This window comes from Pteropus vampyrus, unplaced genomic scaffold (assembly GCF_000151845.1).
Source record: "Pteropus vampyrus isolate Shadow unplaced genomic scaffold, Pvam_2.0 Scaffold14, whole genome shotgun sequence".
Taxonomy (NCBI): domain Eukaryota; kingdom Metazoa; phylum Chordata; class Mammalia; order Chiroptera; family Pteropodidae; genus Pteropus; species Pteropus vampyrus.
The window spans coordinates 9,076,263-9,100,725 of record NW_011888795.1 but is presented as its reverse complement, the minus strand read 5'-3'; the positions used below and the strand labels follow the sequence as shown (position 1 = coordinate 9,100,725).

Genomic DNA, 24,463 nt, shown 5'->3' with positions numbered 1-24,463 from the left:
AAAGTCCTTTATCATAATATTTTTTTCTCATTCACCAGTAATTTAATATTGTGTCAAAGAAATATGCTATCATAATTCTTTGGGGAGAGAGTGACCTATTTAATTTTTCTTTAAGATTGTAATGGTTACATGGAAAACAACTGATCGCCCTCTACTCCATGCCTTTTCATGGTATATTTCTCAGTTTCATCTCCTTTGATTAACACATTATTAATGGTATATGTGTATGTTTAAATATATGAGTGTACATATGTGTATATTAATGGCTTACTTATCTACATGTAGTGTATTTATTAGACAGCAAATATCAAATGCGTACCGTGTTCTCTGCACTGTAATGGACGCAAGAAGCAAGTGAAGGAAGTATAAACATAATTTTTCCTTTCATGTAGCTTACTATATTGTTCGAAAGGCAAAATCAATATGCTCATTACTACTAGGGAGAACAGTGTAGGGATTCAACTATGTGATGAGAATTAAAAGTTGTTTAAATTCAGGGTATGAAGAGATTCGTATAGACTAGAGAAGCCATGGAGGACTATGAAGCATATATGGCAAACACTATAGGAGGGGTGGATATGCCTATTGGAGGAAATAAGTGAATTGAAGTTATAGAGGTAAGGATGTGCCTGTGTAATCTCCTCTTGGGTTTCTTATCTCAGTTAAGCAATCGCACCACTGTCCACTTAGTTTCTCCAGCCAGAACCCGAGGAGTCGCCTTTCAGTTATCCTTCTTTCATTTCTGCTCTATCACCACATCCTGTTGACTCTGTCTCCAAAATCTCCTGAATTTACTCTCTTTTTGTCTCTCCTTTTACTGCTCCCCTAGCTGAAACCACTGACATTTCCAGCCTAGACACCGGGGTAGCTTCCTAACTACGTCTCTGGCTTTGATGTCTTTACATATGTTGTCACCTCCTGGCTCATGATTAATGCTGCCTTCCCTGATCTCCTGAACTAAGTTAGTGTTTCTTGCCATGGACACCTATAAAACTTTCTCCTTTGATAATATTCAGCACTTTTTAAATAACTTGTTTAATATTTTTTTCCTCACTAGACTGAAAGCTCGATAAGTCTAAAGACCAACTCTACTGCTATATTTCAACTACTAGGACAGTGCCTATATACAGGAGGTGTCTAATAAATGTTTATAGAATTAATGACAGGGAGAAACCTATTGTGGAAAATAAAGTTGAATATATGGCATGGATCTAGATTAGGGGTTGGCAAACTATGGCCTGTCATTCAAATCTGGCTGGCTGCTTGTCTTTGTAATAATGTTTTATTGGAACACAGTCATGCCCATGCAGTTATGTATTATTTATGGCTGTTTTTGTACTACAGTGGCAGAGTTGAGTAGTTGTGACAGAGACTGCATTATCTGCAGAACCTAAAATATTTGCAGTGTGGGCTTTTTTTACAGAAGTTTGCTGACCTCTGATCTAGATTATGTATAATTGGCCTAAGTTGGTGATGGGGAGCCATCACACGTTGTTAGATAATTAAAGTACTATTTTAGGAAGATCAGTGTAGAAATAGCAAAAAGAATAGATTGTCGGAAGTAGGAGGGAAATAGAAGGTTTTGCTATTGTAATAAAGCAGGTGTGAGGTCTTTAGACAAGGATGGTTGGTTATAGTGAGAGTTAGGGATGACATTTTGAAGGGGAGACAGAGCTTCTCATATTATTGGATCTGGGGACTGAAGGACATGAATGAAACATTGTAGTTTTGACTTTGCATTTTAGAAGCATGAAATATTCAGAGGGTTAAGGTTAGGGAAGGTTTGAATGTGCTGAGTTGGAAGAGAAGGTGGGTCTCTCAACTGTTGTGTTGGGGAATGTCCTCTGGGTGGATGGCAGTCCAGTCTAGAGTGCAAATGAGAATTTTAGGATAGAGAAGGTAATTGAAGCTGCAAAAATCAAAAGCTAGAGTTTATGTAATCTTGGTGATCACTCACGCAAGGGAAAGGGGAAAAAAAAAAAAGGGCAACAGGAAAGGAGATTCCTGCAAAGGCAGGAGAGGTAAGAGAGGAAACAGGACAGGATGGCATCATGCAGAGGACACAGAAGGAGAGGTATGAGGGTGTTACCAATTCCAGGTATACCAATATCAGGGTAAGATGAGGAAGACAAAGACCAAGGACAAGACCACTGCATGTGCAAGAATTAGAAACTTCAGAGAACAAAATATCAGTGGAATGGAGGTAGAGCTAGATTGTAGAGCCTTGTAAAAGAAATGGGTATCTAGAAGCACAGACTCACAATCTTGGTTTAGTGTTTGGTTGGAAGAGGAAAGATAATGGTTAAATATCTTTAAGAAGAAAGTCAAGGGAAGTTTTTTTTTGTTTTTGTCTTTTATTTGAAGATGGAAAAGTCGGAAACACATTCAATAGCAAGAGGAAAAGGAGTGATTGAATATACTGTCAAGGGAAGGGTAATACTAAACAGTGGTGGAGGGGATAGGATTTAGAGTGTATATGGGTGAAGTAATTTTCTTTAACAAGGACTTCACCATTAAGAGAATAATTAATGTTGGCATTGATCTTTTCATTAATGAAATGCTTTCAACATATGCAAGGTATGGAACAGTTTGGTGCTGTCTTATTTTCATTTTACAAATGAGGAAATGAGAAAGAATAAGTAAGTTGCTGTTGGTCACACAACCGTAATAGTGGAACTTAAACCCATGGCTTCAGATCCCATGCTCCTTTTACCAAAGTGCCTTTTCTTACAGGGGAAGTGACTTAGTGAAGATAGGAGTACACAAAGGGCCCACATTAAGTAGTCTCAGATGTTTGTTAAGGTATATGGTGAGGTCAGTACTACAAGTGGTGGAACTAGAAAGCAAAGAGAAATTGGGACTTAAAGGGAAAGGAAGATATATAGAATACTACTATGGGGAATGTGCAAGAAAACTGAGGTTGAATTGAATGTCATGAATTTCAGGTGGGTCAGGTGTAAATTATGCTGTATCTCTCTTCTTCAGTGCTCTACCACCTTGGAGCAGAAATAGAGAAAGCAAATTATAGGGATGATTGAAAATTATAGGGTGTCTGAATACACATGTGTAAAGAAGATATTGACACTTGAGGTTCTTTGGGGGAAAGTTTATGTTTGAGCTATAATAGTATTATATATCAGAAAAGTCATTTTTGTCACTGCAGCAGCTATTTTTTTAGTGAACTTCGTTTGACTTTTGCACACCATGTCGCCAATCCCACTTTATTCTTTAACTCTAGCTAAATACAGTCATTGGTGTGATGAAGTTAGGTTGTTCTGAATTATGACAGAGTGAATATTATATTATAGCATTTGCTAATACTGACAGCTAGACCACTGACCACTGACCAGATACGCCTTGGATTTTGGTACAAATCATGGCGTTGTGATGATTTTTGTCATTTGTGTAGTAATTGATTATCAGTATTTTTGGCTTATCTATACTCCGAATGGAAGTCATTTTCTAGGTGGAGTATTATTAAGTATCTAAGAAGGTCCTTCAGTCCTTCAGTAGCTGATACTTGGGTTGTTTTTATTTCATCATCAGGTTAAGAGAGATGAATCTGGAGCAATACATGTTACTAAGCAAAAGCACCTGCACCTACACTATGACCTCATCAACTTTACCGTGAGTATTATTCAAAGTAAATATCCCCATTTATTTCGTGTAATTGATTTCAGTCCATGGTGTAGTCATGCTATCAGGATTGCTGCCATCAACCATGACCTTTAGGATTATATAAAATACAGAGAGAAGGGAAGTCATGCTTATATTGAATACAGCCTGAGTATGCTGTGATGCTATGTTATTTTTGTTGTCTTTTAGCCTTATGTCTTACTGAACACTGGCACAGTCAGCAAAAGTTCTCTTTAATGTCCTCATTGGCTTACAGGGGAGTTCAGAAGGATTTAGGTGGCTTTCTTCAGGATCATTGCCCAGTTTTTTTTGTAAACAGATTTGTATCTTTCTGAGTTTGTCCTAACTGGTTCGGGAACTTCTGTAACCTATTCTTTTCTTGGGCTAGAAACTGCAGATTTCTCTCACTGCCATGCATTTCTGTACTGAGTGACTTTTTGGTTAAATAAAAAAAAAGATGATTTGTTTTTGTGTCGATTGTTTTTTCAAATAATGTGTTAATTCTGCGATAGTGTAATTATATTTTCTGAGTTTTTATCATTAGTGCTTTTAGCATTAATCAATATCTAATATCCAGTGAAACATTTTGTATGTACATGAATATAGACAACTCAGAGTATAAGATGCCTCATTTTCCCAAAAAAAGTCTTAAAAACAGTTTTTACCCCCAATTTGATAATATACAACTTTTTAGCATTATAGATGAAATAGATCTTTTCTTTATAATACATGATCTATAAATTTAGTTGCACTTTACCTTGTAATCTCACATATAGACTGTTGATTTAGAAATAATACTTTTTCTTATGCATATTTCACAAGATAATTTTGTTTTCCACCTCTTCTTTATGTTAAGATATCAATGTCTCTGTCATCACCAGAATCCCTTGTTGAATTATCTAACACAATTTTCTAGAATTCATCATCACTTCTGTTTAAGATGTTTGATATACAGCATTTTAAAAACTGGCACATAATTCTTTCCCTGAGAAAATTTCCCCACAAATAGCCATTCTCCTAACAAAAGCACAGTATTTTCATTTGTCCTGTGGCTTATCTGTGATGTGACCAATAACTTCATTGCTCTGTAAGTTCTCTTTAAAAGGCCTATTTACAACAATGTCAACACTTGCAATTGTTAAGGTCTCATCTCAGGAATAATTGCTAAACTGCTAACTGCATTCTCTGTCATTCTCTCTCTTTTAATCAGTTGATCTTTGAAAACATTCAGAAACTATTACTGACTGAGGCTAATGAATAATGTGTCTTTCCTAAATGATACTTTGTTTTTCAAAGTAAAGTAATTAAGAGAGCACCATATAGGAGCTCTTTGTGAAATATTTGAATATTAAACTCTTTTATGAGAGAGAATTTTGGGGGGGGGGGACAAACAAAATCAAAACTCTTACAGTAGCCACTATATAGTGATGGAGTGTATCTTCAGCATATATCAAAAGAAAATGGATCTATTTTCAACGTGGTTGTATTGATATGGCATTATGCAAATAACCTCTGACAACATGCAGATCATATAAATAGACCAACATGAATACCAGCGAGATAAAGTGCAGGGGAAGCATTTTATTCTGTCTAATTTAGAATTCTAATTGAGCAGATTTTAAAACTTTATTTTTCGGGATGGATTGAGATTTAAAACAATATAGTTTGAAAATAAATCTCATATATAATGTAATAAATTTATCAAAACAGCATCCTTCAGATTTTTATCATTATTATTTAGTTATTACTTTTAAAATTATAACAGTACTTATTAAAGAAAATGCAGACAATATAGAGAAATAGAGCAAAGAACTCCCCCAATAATTTTTAGAGAGGTTTTGAAGGAAATATACATTTTAAATTGCTTCTATTTTAAAATATATATTATTTGAATGCTAACAATTATCCTTTAACCACCTAGGTTTATGAGATTTAATTTGCCTTTTTGTTTTATTAATGTCATTAATAACTAGAAATGCAAAGCTTATCGCTTTGCTTAAGTGGTTTGTGCCAATGTACTTTTTAAAAAAATTTGTAACAGCCAATATATCCTGTAATATATCTATTAAAGAGCTTAGTTAGCCTTCTTTTAGGCTATCAGAGTGTCATTTTAACACTGTCAAACTCAATACTATGTTATATATCTATTGTCCTCTGGGCTGGTTGCTGAGTAGTTCTCGCTGTGATTGTGTTGTCATCGAGTTAATAAATGGATAAGGTCCTCAATGTAATTTGACTGACTGGCCAATCTTCTTGTCTTGAATGATGGCATAGGATGGGCCTCACTTTTGTTTTGTTGTGTGCTTGAATTGCAGTGGATAAACTCACGCACAGTTGTACTCTTGGACAGTGTAGAGAAGTTGCATGTGATCGATCGGCAAACTCAAGAGGAACTGGAAACTGTGGAGATCTCAGAAGTTCAGTTGGTCTACAACAGCAGCCATTTCAAATCACTAGCCACTGGAGGAAATGTTAGTCAGGCACTGGTAAGGGTAACCCATTATCTTAGTATTGATTTGATAAACTTGGTCTTTTGTTATTGTTTTGTTCTAGAAATAGAAACTCTGAGGAGTTATCTTTATGTGTCGAGGTGTTTCTTTAAAAGCCACTAGGTTGAAGTAGATATGGATGTGTTTGTAAGTATTCAGGAATGTGAGCTAAAATAATAATTCCTGTCACCTTCTGTCCAGTAATATGACTAATTTAATACCAAAGAGTTTTCACTTGTATACTAAACTAATGAAATGAAATTGAAAATTTATGAGAAAGAAATTATAAAAGCAAAATATTTTAGAAAGTTTAGTATGGTGACAATAAGTGTGTAGATTTAAAGGATAAATCACTAGAGCTAGGTAGCTGATGAGGCTTTGGAAATATATGGGTGATTGGTAAAAGCTTGAACAAGTATGGGGCTCTGGGCATCGATGGCTTTGAGAGAAGGAAAAGATTCTTCAGGAATAGAAGATAAATGAAAGGTAGGAGCTTGGAGAGAAGGAAGATGTAAAAGTTATTATCTTAGTACTAATTTTACTATATTTTAAGCAACTACAATAATATCCTTTAGCAATTGACACAGATAGTTTACAGTTAAATTACTTTGAATTGTGATCTCATGTTTCCTAAACCAGTAATCTTTAAGCAGGAAATTTAGACTATTATGAGGCTTCCCTGGGTATTTTCTAAAAAAAAAAAAAAGGTAATGATGGTCATATTTAATGTGCCTACTGCATGATATGTAGCCATTGTTCAAATCTCCCTGAGATATTAGAACTTCAGAGCATAAAATATATATGAAAGGACCTTCCAGTCTCAAAACTTAGAAACCAAGAAAATCCAGAATAAGAAATAATAATACAAATTGAATTCACTAAAGTAAGAATAATTACTGTCTCACACTTAGATGTTTTCTTGTGCCTGAGTGGTTTTTAAAAATACTGTTAGACTTTAAACTTGTACTTTAGGCTAAGGTAGAATAATGGGGATTGGATTTACTCTCCTATCTGGGGAAAAATAAAAAAGACACGACTGTTTTCAAGATACTGAAAATCAGGTAATGAAGAATAATAATCTCTGACAAAATGGGAAACAAATGACATGAGCCCTATGGTTGTCCCAGCATCTAGCTCTGAGAGAGTTTCCAGACTGTGACTCAGGGAGGAGGAAACCAGTTGGAGCTTAGAGGACTGTATGAGTTGAGACAGAGCTAAACCTGCAGGAAGACACAGGTGGATTGAGCAGGATAGTACTGGACTAGAGAGTGCTATACAAAGGGTCCCTCCTGGGTATTCAGACTATTGATCACTAGATGTATATGAAGAAAACTACCCAATGCCAGGGAAAGAAATATTTGAAAGGTTTAGAAGGAACTATATCCAGTGTTCCCACTGGCTTGTTTACACTGGCCATATGGAAAACTTCACAATTCATGGGGCATGGGGTAGAGTACTCAGGGCATCTTGCCTCAGTAGTGGGAATATTAAGACTAAACACTGCTCTGGTCCACAGTAATAAATCTTAAAAACTAAACTAGAAAAGATCAAACTGTTTCTAAGTAATTTAACTCCCCCCAGGACAAAGCACAAGAATATCAATAGGAATACAGAAATTTCCACAACCCACAAAGGTAAAATTCACAATATCTGCCATCTAATCAGAGATTACTAGGCATGCAAAGAAGAAAATAAACACAATTTATAATGAGGAGAAAAATAAAACTGACTTAGACCTGAAACCAATGGTGGAATTAGAAAACAAGGACATAATAGTTATTTTAGTTATAGTTTGTATATCTGAGAAGTTAAGTAGAGACATAGAAGATATTTAAAAAGATGCAAATCTAACTTCTAGAGATAAAAACTCCAATGCTTGAGATGAAAAATACACTGGATGGGATTAACAACAGAAAGTAGACATTGCCACTGCGGGGTGGGGAGGAAGACTTTAGTGAACTTGAAGATAGAGATTTCCCCTGCTATCCAAAAGGAAGGGTATTCCTATGAAACCTTTCATAGCCGAAATGGTGAAAGCAAAGAAGCAGTTGCCATTAATTTAGGTGGAAAAATTTTTGAGTGTTCCTAGACCCCAAAAGTAACCTACCACATCATACCAAATATGATTAATTACATAGTTTTATGCTAAGTGTAACACCCATACAAATCTCTTAGGCTTTTCTGGTACCTTAGGCTTAGGACACATCTTGCTAATGGGTGCACAAAATAAATTGAGATAAAGCATAGATGCTTACATACATAGTTCAAAGCTATGGTAGTTCAGAGTAGGGAATATTGTCAGAGATGAAATTTCAAATTGATAAAAGAGTGTTAATTTGTCAGGAAGACATAACAGTCCTAAAGTTTTAACAGCCAATAATAGTGTAAAGCTAACACTAAAAAAACTAAAAGGAGAAAGAGACAGATTTATAATTGCAGTTTAGAAATTTCAAAACTCCTCTCTCAGTAATTAATAGAATTAGTAGACAGAAAATCATTAAGCGTATAGAAGTCTTAAAAAGCACTGTTGACCAACTTGACTGAACTGACATTTATTGAATATTCCACCCAAAAAAGCAAAGTATAAACTTTTTTCAAGTGCACATTGAGCATCCACCAATATAGGTTATATACTAAGCCTTAAAACAAGCTTCAACAAATTATTGAAGTAATCATCAAGGTGAATCTGGAGAAAACTCAAATATTTGGATATTAATAACACTTTTATAAATAACCCATGAATCAAAGAAAAAATCTCAAAGGAAATTAGAATATATTTTGAATTAAATTTGAACTAAATGACAATGCGGCATATAAAAATCTGTGATCTAAAATTAGTTTTTTGAGGGTAATTTATAGCATCAAATATTTAAATTAGAAGAAAAGAAAGATCTCAAATAAATGATCTAGGCTTTTATCTTAAGGAAATAAAAAGGGAGAGCAAAATAAATTTAAAGTAGATTGAAGAAATAATAATAACACAATTCAATTAAATAGGAAAAGAACAGAGAAAAATCAAAGAAACTGAATACTAATTCTTTAAAAGATAAAATTGATAAACTTCTAGAGATCAATCAAAGAAAAAAGAGAGAAGACAGTTAATAATATCAGGAGTGAGCAGCAATATCATTATAGAGTGTATAGTTTTTAGAAAGATAATACGAAAACTTTTTGCCAATTAATTCAACAACTTTAGATGAAATGGAAAAATTTTTTGGAAGGCACGAATTACCAAAGCTGACGACTCAAGAAGAAATGGAAAATCAATTAAATAAATTAATTTCCTGCAAAGAAACTACGCCCAGATAGCTTCACTAGTGAAGTCTGTCATTTTTAAGGAAAAATATAACACCAATTTTACACAAAAACCTTTTTAAAAATAAAGGAAAAAGGAGTACATAACTTGTTTATGAGACCAGCTTATCTCTGAAAATAAAACAAGAAAAGACATTACAATAAAGAACATTACAGGTCAATGTCCTCATAAGTGTAGAAACAAAAATCCATAATAGCAAATAGAAACCAGCAGTGTATAAAAAGAGTAAGCATGATCAAATAGTGTTTATCCAAGGCATACAAGGCTAGCTTCACATTAAAAAATCAATGTAATTCACCATATTAATGGTAAGAGAAAAACCATAATATTATCTCAAAAGGTACAGGAAAAGCATTGACAAAATTTAACATCCAGTTCTATAAAACTCTTAGTAAACTAGAAATAGAAGGGAACTTCTCCAACCTAATAATCAAGGGCATCTACCAAAATTCTACAGGCATCATCTTACTAATCCAAACCAAAACCGCTGATTCCGATCAGACCTCTTCTAGAGAAAATATAGAAGACAGAGAAACATGTTAAAAGATTCCTTGGGGATGCAGTTAGCAAAACTCAGATAGGATAAAACTCTATGAATAAGTGTTCCAACTTCTTCGATAAAAAAAATTCAAGGAAAATAAGGGACTAAGAGGGATGGAGCTAAAACCTATAGATTAACAGAGACTCAAGAGACCTATCGGCCAGCTCCAATATGTGGCCCTTATATAGACTTTGATTCAGACAAATTAAATGTAGAAAAAAACAAAAAACATAACAATAACATCCACAATGTTTGATGTCTATGAGGTAATTTGAAATCCAAACACTGATAGGGTATTCAATATTGAGGAATGACTTAAGTTTTAAAAATATGTTAATGAAATTGTGGTTATGTTAAAAAGGACTCACTTGTTTTACATATGCTGAATTTTTATAAATTTTTATAAATATTCAGTATATGTATAATAAATTCAAAATTTCAAAATCTGAGATTCACCTCAAAATTATACAGTGTTACAGGAGAGTCGATGAGACTGTAGATATAAGATTGGCGATGGGTTGACCAATGATGAAGCTAATTAATGGATGCATGGGGTTCATTATTTTCTTTACCTTTGCATATCTTTTAAAATAAAAAGTTAAAAATTATCATAGTTATCTGTTATTGATCACATATATTTTGGGGGATTTATAAATATTAACGTATTTAAGCCTCACAGAAACAGTGCATGGTTTTCAAAGATGAGAAAACTGAATATGAGAAGTTTGAAACTTAACATCATACCTAGTGACAGTCAAACTTTGCAACCCAGATTTATCAGACAGTAGGTTTTGTTTCTTTTTTTTTCTGGACTGTGCTGATTCCCATATGCTATGTTGCTTTGTCTTCCTGTTTCTTCTTGTGTTTTTTTTTAAATTGATAGTTATTTTAAAGAACTTAGAGGTACCCCTTTTAGTCAGCTCTATTCTTTGCCAGAAACAGAGACTGACTACCTGTCCTCTAATAATGGGCAGGTTACAACAGTTTTCTTTTAGATTTAAAATTGGCATGGTCCTCCCTTTTCTGCATTACTCTGAAAAATAAAAAGACTATATGTAAGCAGAGAATTGCTTTCTGTGCTTTGTCTTTCTGCCACTTCCACTGACAGACTGGCACTTGATTGACATTTTTTTCCCCACTCACTTATGGAATGAAACCATGTTGACCTAAAATGTCGTTTCTGCAATTGACATTCTTTAAAACTTGATGAGACTTTTAAATCTTGTACTCTTTACCTTATTTATTTATTTATTTATTTTTTACAGGCTTTGGTTGGAGAGAAGGCTTGTTATCAATCCATCAGTAGCTATGGTGGTCAGATCTTTTATTTGGGAACCAAAGTAAGCTCTTTTACTCTGTGACTTGGCATTTGTTTGTGTCAGGATAGTTGGGGCTGAAGGAAGTGTCTGGTAAAAAGAGCAGTGCATTACAAAGTAAATCTTGATCAGCATAATCTAAAACTTTTAGGGGTTAGGTAGTTAGGATTTTATCTAATTTTATTTTCTCCAGTTTTAGACATACTTTTACTTTCACTTAGTAATATGATGCTTATTTTCTTGATTCAAGGATATACTTTCATAATCTTCCTTCACTTTTATGTTTTCATGACCAGGAAGATACCTTGTCATGTATATTTGTCGTGTAATTAGCTAGATCAGCTTCACATATATTAAAAGGCATTGAGGCATTTGACTTAGAGTAGAATCACTAGCATAGCAACTTTCTGTGTATCAGTTTGTTTCTGTGCTTTTCTTAAAACTTAACATACAGAAACATTTCTTCATTATTAACATTTACAATATTCCCAAGTCAGTACAGGGAGCTGGGTGTTCCTTGTTCCTTGCCTGTGGGATTAGCTCCTTCTCAGACTGAAGACTTATTAACCTGGAAATATCTGTTTGATTTACTTTTTAATGTGGGCCCTTGAAGACCATTTAGTTAATACTTCTGTCTTTAGTATGAAGTGTTTTTACTTAAAGAGATGTAAAATGAGATGTGGGACTGGGGCAAATGTGATTCCCAAACATGTTTGTTAAAGATGGTTATTTCAATTTCCTCTTTGTTTTCCAGTCTGTTTATGTGATGATGCTAAGGAGCTGGAGAGAGGTGAGTGCAAAGTAATTTTATATGTTAGAGCTATTGAATTGATAGCTTCTTAATATTTATGTTTTGACTTTGCAGGAAAATATTATTTAGATTTGTGCTTTTTAATTTCAGAAGTATACATCAAAACCATTGACTGTTAAGTACTTGATTTGATAAAACTTGACTTTAAATTATGATTAAGTTTGGCTACATACATCAGAAAATGCAAAATAACAGTGGCTTCAACAAGATTTCTCTCTTATATAAAAGCAGTCTGTGGCTAGTGTGGTAGCTCCATGGTCTTCAGTATACTATCCCGTTCCACCGTCCTTGTGTGTGGATTCTAGTCCCAAGGTCATTTTATGTTCAGTATGGCTGCTGGAGCTCCAACTGTTAAGTCCACATTCCAGGAAGGACAAAAGAGAAGAGAAGGGCTGGCTCCTTGCCTTTTAAGGTGACATCCCAGAAATACCAAACAACACTTCCACTTATCATGGGCTAAAACTAAGTCACATGGCCCCAAGTGGCTACAAGGGAGTCTTAGAAATGTCCTTTAGCTGGTATACTGCTGTCTCAAATAAACTTGGATTTGTTACTGAGAAGGAGAGAGTGAAGGATATTATGATAAACAACTAGCTGTTTCTGTTACAGTGAAATTCTGGATGTTTCCTCTTTTCATATCTAGGCCTTGTGGCTGCCAGTATAGCCTACTAACCTATAGAGTCACTGTACTATCTAGTGCTTTAAGAAATTATTTTTCCTGGAAATAAGATATTCACATGGTTATTAGAATAATTATAGCTACTAAGCAGCAATTCTAGAAACATATTAGGAGGAATAGAAATATTGACTTGTGATTGGTTAGATAAAAGAGTCTAGCTTTTCTCATTTATTCACTTTAGAGAGTGGATCATCTCCTGAAACAAGATTGTCTTACAGAAGCACTGGCTCTTGCATGGTCTTTCCATGAAGGAAAAGCAAAAGCTGTAGTGGGTAAGTTAACAATACTGGTGTTGTAGACTTTGTTTTTCTGGAGTACAGAGAGTGAATAATACTAATCACTCATAAAACACTTTTTAGGTTAGTATTCAAGTATTTTATAAACCAGATGTTATCAAACCTTACAGATTTCAGTGAAAAAGTTAAATGATAAATAGAGGATATAGAATTTTAAATGTCACTTTTTAAATTCTTTCATTTCATCAGTAAAATTTACTATTAGATTACAAGGGAAGTACATTGATAAGCTATCTGCTTAAATAGATGTGAGGTGTTGCTATTATGGGTATCCAATATTTTGATACCTAAGGATTGTTATAATTATATCTATATCTATTGTTAGCATAGATTATAAATAGAATAAGACCAGACAGTTTCACTCCTGAAGATGTGGATTAACTTTGTTTTTATGTTGGATTTTACTTCTCTGCAGGATTATCAGGGGATGCCAATAAGCGAAAGGCTGTTGTTGCAGATCGAGTGAGTTTTTTAATAGGGTCTTTCTAGGGTTCAGTACGGATTTGCTTTGGGTATTTGCTAATAATCTTTGGGCATGATTAGGTAAATGGCTATAGTCAAGGAGGCAGTGTCTTAAAAAACAAATCACATTATAATTCCCTGGGATCATTTTGAATGCTTTTTAAATTTCTTCTTATCATCTTTTCTTTTTTTCTTGCTCACTCCTTTATGAAGAAGATAAAGTAGTAAAATAGCCAAAAGACTATTTTACTATTCGTAGTAGAAAGAAGGAGGAAGCCCATAATCTGATTATTTCTGAACCAAATTATAGCTCATAGAAAGTTGACATTTGTTATTTTTTAATAAACTGATTAATAATTATGAGAAATATATGCAAGCATGTATCTTGCCTGATGTAGCAGAGAGGACTGATGTTTTATTATTAATTAATATTAATCTGATAACATTAATATTTAATAATGGCTTTGTTTTCCTGGTCTAGACTTAGTTGAACTCATTTACTGTACTCATTTTTCCCCTTTTAATTGTGCGAGTTCATTGGTAAAAATTATATTCCAAATTAGTATAGACATTTAGAAAACAAATAGGAATTGGCCGCTTCTTAGACTCTTGAATGGTTTTCTCAGTTTCTACTAAAATATTCAGGATTCTGTGTTCTATCTGTGTTCTTTAGGGAAATACCTACAGCAGAGGATTACGGAAGAGCTTAACTTCAATATTTCATTTCGTAAGCAATGTAGATACTAAGGTGTAGAACCTGGAGGTATTTTTAGGAAAGAGTAGCAAATTAGTACCAGCCCTGAGGCTGAAAGAAATTAGGCTGGGGTTAAAAAAATTGGGAAATAAAGCCACTAATATTTTTAATTATGTTTTTAATATAATAGCAGAGCCTGATTTTATGTTATTCAGGAAGATCAGATATATTAAGTATTGAAAAATTTTAGAGGTATATTTTAATATCAATATAAGGCTATTTTTCTTACAGATGGTAGAAATCCTATTCCATTATGCAGATCGAGCTCTGAAAAAGTGCCCAGACCAGGGAAAAATCCAAGTGATGGAGCAGCATTTTCAGGTACACCTTTGCATGTGCTTCTAATAGCCATTGCTGTTAGTAGGTCTAGCACTGCTTTTTCTTTCTTATTACTTGAGAATGGAACTTTCGTGGTTTGGTTAAACAATTTCCAGTATTCAAAGCTTTGTTCCAGGGTTTGTGGAGCATTCTAAATGATTAGATTTTGAAGTAACAGGTCACATGGGAACGGATGAGTAAAATGTTGTGAAGTGCTAGTGCTTAGCTGCTTAATACTGTGTGGAAGGAAAAGCTGTATGTATTAGGGTACATACCTGTGAATTGACCTCTTATAGTGGCTGACACCTTGCTAATGACTAGCATTTATGTTTACTATAGTTGGAGGAGAGGTAAACTACTAAGTTTTAAATTTAGTTCTCCTAGGAGCATCTATGAGTCAAGAACAGATCAGTTACAAAAAAAGTATCTAAAATATACTAATGAAAGATTTTTAGTTTTCTCTTGGAATTCAGTGAAAATTGGAGTCAAGGAATGATTTAAGGCCTATATAGTTTTTATTATACAAGTTTTAATATTTGCAATGATCTCCAATTATTTTTGTTGCAAATCTCTTTTTCTCCTTCCACATTTCTAGAGCTCCCTCTCCTCCCCTACCTCCTCTTTGAACAAATATTTTAGGATCTAATACAGGGGTCAGCAAACATTTCCTAGGAAAGGCCAGATGGGAAAATTTAGGGCACGTATGATCTCTGTCACATACTCTTTTCTCTCTCTCTCTTTTTTTTAAACAACCCTTAAAAAATATAAAAACCACTTTTATCTGTGAGCAATTCCGAAACAGGATGTGGGCAGGATTTGCCCATAGGTTTAACGTGTACTAGGTATTGGGCATAGTGAGTGAAATATACATGATCCTTGCTCTCTTAACATTTGCAGTCCAGTCAAAGTAACTTTTCTTGTGTACATTAGCAGAAATATATAAAAGAAATCTAGGGGTTTTGAAGTTCTAGAGCAGCACAGTTCACACCTTTTCATATCTTCATTTGATGCTCATAATTTTGGAAAGTAAGGATAGGTACAGCAGTTCACATTTGGAGGGTATTAGAGGAGTATTTGGTTTCCTAAATTGTACTCTTTAATGAGTACAGTAGTGGATTTCTGGCAGAGTAACTTTTATTGCTATTTGGCCAGAGGTTCATTAAATTTATCAGTAAAGAAGAGAAATAAGCCTGGATAAAACTACAAAAATAAATAATTCAGGAGGAAAACATAGGTAGAAAGAAAGCATTTGGGAACAAAACTAAGAACAATACCTTGTATGTATATAAATAATTTTGTATACCAGTGGAGTATATATAGAAAACAATATTTTTTACAAGAGAATATCTATTACCAAGAGGTGGTAGAGATGGTATTCATGAAAGAACTCTGACTATTAGAAGGAATACTTTGTTGAAAAGAAGCATCTAATAAGGAACACTAGAAGGGGTGTGTGTGTGTGTGTGTGTGTGCACGTGCGTGCACATGTGTGTAATATAAAAACCACCATGCTGGAGAAGAACATGGTAGAGAGCTATAAAAGAAGAAAAGAACAAAAGTGATGTTTTGATGGAGAAATATGAAAGAATCTTAGCATGACAGGGAATGTAGATGATGGTTTTTAATACAAATCATAAAATTTACAGAGAAACAAACTAGTACAGTGTGTTCTTTAACCATCTAGATCTCTGTGAGAAGTTTCATTCTACTTAAAGAATATCTGATGAAATTTTTAATGTATTAATAATTTAGTCTCATAGAAGGTAAAGAAAACAATAGTGGAAACCATCATTCTGGATATACTTTTTATCATTGATTAGAGAAGTAGAAAGAATAGACTTTTGAGAGAAAAATTATCACTTAGCATCAATTCTATATTTTATAAAGCAAATAAAAGAAAATATGGGCACAATCTCATTGTTATAGGCTCCAAAAAACTAACGGGTTCACGAAGAATAGGAAATTCTTTAATTTTGATATAATTATCACAAATAACTCCCCCCCACAAAAAAACAAGGAAACCAAGAGGAATGTTGAGAAAAGTAAATGTCTACAAAGCACAGAACCAGCTACAAAGGATGGAGAGAGGCAGATAACCAAAGATCTATGCCAAAAGTATCATGAATCTATAAAACTGTTAGAAAGGAGAATAGTCTGATCCTGATTTAATTAAATGAATTAAATGAATTATGCATATTAATTCATTTAATTCTTATCATAACTCTGTAAGGTAGGTACTAATGTTAGTCTTTATAAATGCGACCGAGGCACAGAGAGGTTAAATAACATGTTTAAGTTACATAGCTAATAAATGATAGAGCTAGGATTAAAATCCAGGTAGTTGGGCTTCAGGGTCCATATGTGATTGGTATACTCTATTGTAGAACAACGCTTCTTATTTTGCTTCCATTTTCATGAGTGCAGAGAATAGTCTTTGAAGTAGAAAAGTCCAGATAAATATATTTAAGAAAACAGCTAAAGCCTAGCATATGTGACACCTAGTTACATTATGATTATGATTATATTTTTTCCTGTAAAAGGTTATCTTCAGCCCATTACGATGGGTAAAATACACGCACAGTTGGCCACAAATCTACTGTTTTAAGTGTTTAACCTTAAATATTTAGTCATAAAATAATTACAGTTTGACTCTAAAAGTGTATTTTTTTAAAAAGAAGAGTGGACTTCAGGAACTACCCACCGATAATCTCAATGTGGTTTGTGAACACTTTATGAGTTCACATAAAAATGTCCATGTTAAACTCATAAATTGCATTTTGAAAGGAACACGTGGACAGTATATTCATGGAATGCCTATTATATCACATCTTGATTTCATTAAAGTTTTTGTTTAAATTTTCCAGTATCCTCATGGCTGAAATAGATTGGTAAACAGTAAATAGATTTGCAGCTAGATAAACATCCCTCCCCAAAGAGAATTCTTTGGTGATTTAGTATTACCTCTGAGGGCTCTTTTATATCCAAGTTTTTATCTTTGATTTGGATGAAGATTTATTGAGTGGCTTGTCAAATTTAGATGGCACCAAGAATTAAGGGTTCAAAATGATCTTGACAAAGTACAATCAGAATTGTTATGAGATGGAATTTAACAAGGATAAACACCAAGACTTCATTAGATTCAGATAATTAAATTGCATGAGTGCTAGACTGGGAAAATCTGACTGGACAGGATTTTAGCTGACCACAAATGTAGTATGAGCCAATAGTGTATTACAGCCCAGATAAAGAAAAGTAATGGGACCCCTGGGCTAACTTTTGGAAATAAGACCTCTAAGAGATTTTATAGACTGTTGACATACTAAGCTCTATCCCACAACTTAGATGATGGGAGGTTTTAAAAACAACAGTTAAAAAAAAAAAAAAATACCGAGGTTGTTTCGTCAGAGGAGAAAATAAGTGGAGACATGCCTGCCTTCAGATGATGAAGGGCTGTCGTCATATGGGGATTTACTGTATTGTTGCAGAGGGCAGGCTAGTGTGAGTGGGTAGAAATTATGGGAAGGTGCTTTTCAGTTTAAAATAACATAATGCTGATGTAACAGCTCTTGGATTTATGCACCTACTATTATTGAATATATTGGAATAAAGGGAGGATTACATTGACCAGGAGTGTTTTTAAAAGACTTCCTTTGCTGGTGGGAAGACCTGAGATTCTGCATCAGTATCAAGAAACTGTTAGAAACAGGTAAACTCTAATCCAATTAAGACTGGTTTCTATCAGTCAAAATACTGAGAATTTGTATTTTACCAGCAGGTGGCACTCATGCTTGCTGCCTCAATATAAATCTTTAACTTTGAGGAGGGGCCTCACCTTTTCTTAAGAATCAGAAAATATGCCATTCAGTTTTTCTACTTTCCTCTAAAGATAAATCAATATTCTGTCCTGTCTTAACTATAGAAAATAACTTTTGTAACTTGTGATGTTTTTGACATCTGTGGCCTTTATTTATCTAAAAAAGATTTGAACCTATAATTATACTTTATTTGTATAATAACTAAGATTTTTAAAATTGCGTATAAAAATTTGGTCTTCATCTCATACATCTGGAACCTTGCTTTTTCTTCAGGCCAAGTTCTTTCCATCCCCAAAGTCACACAGCAAACAAATCCCTTCTTTGCCCCACGCCATACCTAGTAGCCTCACGCCTATGTTTGCACATTCTTTGCAGAGCCAAACATCTAATAAGACTTGTCTCCATTTCCTCACCTCTGTCTCGTTCCATGTCTATAAATTCTGTGGACGCTTTCCCCATCTTACTGATCCTCACTAACATTCAACATAGTTAATGACTTCTTAAAATAGTCTATCCATTTGGCTTCTCTGGTATCATACATTCCAGTTTTTCCCTCTCTCTCACTACTTATTGACTTCCTTTGTTCACTCTCTTTCTTCTTCTACTTAACCAATAAGTATTAGAATTCTTCACAATACTCTTACATTATTTCTGTATCAGTGTTTCTCAGGATGTTTTCTGTGGACAATGTGCTTCAAAGTCACTTGAGAAGCAGTTTCTTGTATTTTAAGTTATTTTATCTTTGTACACTCATGTTTGTGAAACAATGTAGAGGTATAAATAAACATGAGGTATTTTATTAATATAAATCAGGCTAAAAAGGTTTGAAAAATAATGTAATTTTTAGATTTTAAAAATGAAGCATTACATTGTTACCAAACTCTCCTTCCAGCTTCATTTACATTTCCATGAGAAGATCATTCAAGGCCATTGTAGCAGCTGGTGGCATATGTTTTTGTATTAAGAGTTCATGCCAAAGAGTGGTCAGAGACTAAAAGTTGAACACAGAGTGAGGCAGTAGGAGATTTCCTCGTTGTCACTCATGCTTTCCTGAGGTGATTTGAGGAAGGGAAAACTGTGTTGGTGTCCAGCACACCGTCTTATCCCTAAGGCTTGCTTAAAATGCTGGTTCTAGGGAGTCAGGTGTTTCCTAGATTATTTTGTATACCATATCTGAAAAAAGAAAAAAAGGAAAAATACGTATACACATACAGAGAGATATCTCTAGATAACTGCACACGATATTTGTATACTAGTATTGGAATGCCAGCTGCCTAGCTCTCTCTGGTAGCCTGTGCAGATCTGTCTGTCTGTCTGTCTGTCAGTGTTTAGGAATGTTTATTTGTCTTGGTATATACAGTCTAGGCTTTGCTAAAATTTTAAATCATTTTTAAACAATGAGGTTTTCAATGCTTGTTTGACTTTTAGAATATAAATTATGAGAATTAAAAGCAAAGGAATCTACATTTGCTATCTTATTTTTTTTCACAACATCCCTATGAAATAGAGAAAGCCAGAGATTATACCTTGTTGGCAGATGGTAAGAGTCACAGTGCAATAAAATGATCTATGCAGTCACTCAAACAATTGACAGGTCTAAATTTAGGTTTTCTCTCTGTCAGCTCACTGTTTTCACATATTCATGTTGCCTTTTTAATAAGTCTTAAATATGCACTAATATCTAACAAGAGAAACAATCTTCTTTGGCCAATTATAGGACTGTACATCAAAGAAGAGATTAAAGAAATATTTCTTTTTCTTTTTTAATGCTGGAGACTAAAAATTCATTAATTTCTTAGGGGCATCCTGCAAGCTTTTCAGACAGACAGGAATATTCTTAAAGTAAGCATTGCTCATTATGTTTCTGTTGAAGACTTGAGGCAAATAGTAGCAAGCAGCACACAGCACAGGCTGAACTTAAGGGCAGCAGGGCTGGAAATTTACATCTCTCACCATCCCCTAGAGAGGCATTTGTAGACCAAGCTTAGCTGGTTGGACTGAGGGTTTTGTTTCCTTTTTTTTTGGGGTTTTCTTAAAGGCGGCTTTCCAATTGGGTAAGTGGTGGGGATCATCTGAGTTTGGGTACCAACTGCTCAAAGTGCTTGTGTACTAGTCCTGCAAATGTCAGCTGCCTAGCTCTGACTGCACATCCTGTCAGAAGGTGAATCTGAGTTTACCCTTTGACACTGGGAAAATAGAGAGCTACTGATCTCACCTAGCTCATTTTTAGACATCTGGGAGATTGCCACCAGGGGTTATCCACTGGACAGTCTAGCTTGTCTCTTCGTAATCAGATTCTAGAAAAGAAGGCTTAAGATATGGAAATAGATTTCACTTTAATGTCTTGTTTATGGTTTTAAATGTTCAAAATTGATAAAGGCCTGATTTCTTTAAGAAGCCAAATTGAAAGCATTAATCGGGATGGTTTAGCCCTACTTGAGTTACGAACAATTAGGGGCAGACATAATGACTATGTATTTCCTTTTTTCAATTTAATTTTTTAAAAATTTGGCATTAGTGTAGATTCACATTAAGCTTTAAGAAATGATACAAAAAAAATCCTATCGTATTCTTAATTTGATTTTCCTTAATGGGAACATCTTGCAAAACTGTAATACAACTACATAACCAGTGTAGTCACTAATACAGTAAAGATATGGAACATTTCCATCACCACATGGATCCCTCATTTTGCCCTTTTATAGTTACACCTGCTTCTTTCCTACCCCTACCTACTCCTTAGGCCTTGGCAACCACTAATTATTCTCTATTTCTGTACTTTTATCATTTCTAGAGTGTTATATAAATGGATTTATATAGTATGTAACCTTTTAGAATTGACTTTTTAAACTCAACATAATTCTCTGGGATTCCATCTAGGTTATTGCACTTATCAATAGTTTGTTACTTTTTATTGCTGAATTGTATTCCATTGTATGGCTATACCAGTTTGATTACCATTCACCCATTGAAGGACATCAGGTTATTTCCATTTTGGGGCTATTAAAAATAAAGTTGTTCTAAACTTTTGTGTACCTTTTCTGTGTGAACATAAATCTTCATTTCTCTGAGAGAGATGCCCAGGAGTGCAGTTGTTTGGTGTCCACGTGTTCATTAATAGCATATAAAATATAATTGATTTTTGTATGTTTATCTTATATCCTGCAGCCTTACTGAACTCACTTCTTAGTTCTAGCAGGTTTTATGTAGATTCTTTGGGATTTTCTATGTATGTAATCATGTCATCTGCAAACAGAAATAGTTTTGTTTTTTTCTTCTTACTCTGTGTTCCTTTCCCCCCTTTTCTTACTTTATTTCACTGGCTAGAACTTCCAGTGTTGTGCAGAATAGGAGTGGTGAGAGCAGTCATCCTTACCTGTTCCCAATCAGAATGAAAGCAGTCTTTCATCATGAAGTATAATGTTAACTATAGCTTTATTGCAGGTACTCTTTATCAAGAGGAAATTCCCCTCTATTTCTATTTTTCAAAGAGTTTTTTTCATGAGTGAGTGTTGAATTTTTTTCTTTATTGATTGATTGATATGATCATCTGATTTTTCTTTAGCCTAATAACATGGTGTATTGCATTGATGGATTTTTAATTATTAACGCTTATGGAATAAGCAGAGTAGGTTCAACAAATACACAGACCAGAAAAATAAAAAGAGAGAGAAATACCTTTTTGAAATTTGATATTTCAGAAAAATCAAAGTAGTTATTTAAAAAAATCAAAATGTCAGACTTGTGAAACTTATTTTACAGTTTAGTATTTTTTTTTTTCAAATTATATACAATGTATAATCTTCGTTTAGGACTGCTAATGTGTGTGTGTGTGTGTGTGTGTGTGTGTGTGTCTGTGTGTCTGTGTGTTTTAATATTTACTAGAATAGGTAGGGATGATTATGCCATGAAAACAATTAAAAAGTAATTTCAGTTAATAATCATGAAAAAGTCATTAATACTACCAGAATATAATTATCTTGATAGCTAACCTATTATACACTCCTAGTTATATTTGTTAGAACATCATAATTTATCTCAGTAATCATACATTAGCATCACATCCAGTCTTTTGAATGAGCCTCGTAAAGCAAGATGCTTTGTCTTGGAGCATCTTAATTAGAAATAGGATGATCACTTTTCCTTGTCCCTTGGTAGATATACTAGAACTACAGTATGTTAGTTTTTTGTTTGTTTGTTTGTTTTTTTAACTTGAAATTTTTTTACCTTTTTAGCCCCTGCACTCATTTCTCCCACCCACCCCCACCTCTGCATCTGCTAGAAACCACCAGTCTTGTTCTCTGTATCTATAAGCTTCTTCTGCTTTTTTAGATTCCACATACGTATTTGTCTTCCTCTATTTGACTTATTTCACTTAGCATAAGTACCCTGAAAGTTCATTTATGTTGCACAAATGGCAAGATTTCATTCTTTTTTTTATGGCTGAATAATATTCCATTATATACATATACCACAGTTTCTTTATTCATTCATCTATTGATGGACTCTTAGGTTGTTTCCATGTCTTGGCTGTTGAAAATAATGCTGTGGTGAACATGGGGGTGCATATATATTTTTAGTTAGTGCTTTCATTTTTTTCAGATGAATACCCAGAAGTGGAATTGCTGGATAATATGGTAGTTATATTTTTAATTTTTTGAAGAACATCCATACTGCTTACCATAGAGGTTGCACCAATTTACATTCCCACCAGCAGTGTTCTAGTGTTCTCTTTTCTTCACATCCTCACTAACACTTATTTCTTGTCTTTTTGATAACAGCTATTCTAACAGGTGTGAGATGATATCTCATTGTGGTTTTGATTTGCATTTGTGATAGTTTGTGGTTTTTGAGGAATTAGTCTATTTCATCTAAGTTGTCAAATTTATGTGTGTAGAATTGTTCATAATATTCCCTTATTATCCTTTTGATGTCTACAGGGTCTCTAGTGATACCCTCTGCTTTATTCTTAATATTGGTAATTGTGTCTACTCTTTATTCTTTGTCAGTCTTGCCAGAGGTTCATCAATTTTACTGATTTTTTGCAATGAACTGGCTCTTTATCAACTTTATTGTTGTTTGTTTTTAATTTCATTGATTTCTACTCCTTATTATGTCCTTCTTTTTGCTTTGTATTTGTTTTGTTCTTTTTGTACGTTTTGAAATGAGTGTATAGAGTGATATGAAACTTTTCTAATGTATACATTTAATGCTACTTTAACTGTGTCCTACAAGTTTTGACATGTTGTATTTTAATTTTCATACAGTTGAATATAACTTGAAATTTCTCTTGTGACTTTCTCATTGATTCTTGGTTTATTTAGAAGTGTATTGTTTAGTTTCCAAGTGTTTGCAGATTTTCTTATTATCTATCTGTTGTTGATTTCTGGTTTGATTCCAGTGTGGTCAGAGAACACACTCTGTATAATTTCAGTTCTTTCAAATTTGCTAAAGTTTGTTTTACAGCCCCAGATGTGATTTTCTTGGTATATGTTTAAGGGCACTTGAAAAGAATTTGCTTTCTGCTTTTGTTGATTGGAGTGTTGTAAAAATATCAATCAGATACTTTGATGGTTGATGATGTTATTGAGTTCTTCTATATCCTTTCTAATAATTGTTGAGAGAAGGATGTTCTAGACAGAATTGTGAATTTGTTTATTTTCTCTTTCAGTTCTATCAGTTTTTGCTTCATATATTTTGCAGCTCTGTTGTTTGGTGTATATACGTTTGGGATTGCTGTGACCCTTTTAATCATTATAATGGCCCCATTGATCTGTAAAAATTTTCTTTGCTCCAAAGTCTATTTATATGGTATTAGTATAGCCATTTCTGCTTTCTTTTGATTAATGTTTGTATTATATATCTTTTTACATCAATTTTCTTTCAATGTGCATATATTGTTATATTTGAAACTAGTTTCTTATAGACCTCTTTGATACACTTTGCAAACCTCTGTCTTTTAATTGGTATATTTAGACCATTTACATTTAAAATAATTATTCATATGTTAGGGCTTAAGTCTGAAATTTT

The 24,463-nt window shown here is 33.8% G+C and overlaps 1 protein-coding gene across 1 annotated transcript in view; it reads left to right on the top strand.

Moving 5' to 3' along the window:
* VPS8 (VPS8, CORVET complex subunit) overlaps positions 1 to 24,463 on the top strand; it is a 255,708-nt gene that overhangs the window by 48,680 nt on the left and 182,565 nt on the right. Inside the window, exons 13-20 of the mRNA XM_011383477.2 lie at positions 2,365 to 2,433; positions 3,547 to 3,627; positions 5,952 to 6,122; positions 11,248 to 11,322; positions 12,053 to 12,088; positions 12,970 to 13,060; positions 13,500 to 13,546; positions 14,532 to 14,621. Coding sequence (XP_011381779.1) covers positions 2,365 to 2,433; positions 3,547 to 3,627; positions 5,952 to 6,122; positions 11,248 to 11,322; positions 12,053 to 12,088; positions 12,970 to 13,060; positions 13,500 to 13,546; positions 14,532 to 14,621 — 660 coding nt within the window. The remainder of the gene's footprint in view (positions 1 to 2,364; positions 2,434 to 3,546; positions 3,628 to 5,951; positions 6,123 to 11,247; positions 11,323 to 12,052; positions 12,089 to 12,969; positions 13,061 to 13,499; positions 13,547 to 14,531; positions 14,622 to 24,463) is intronic.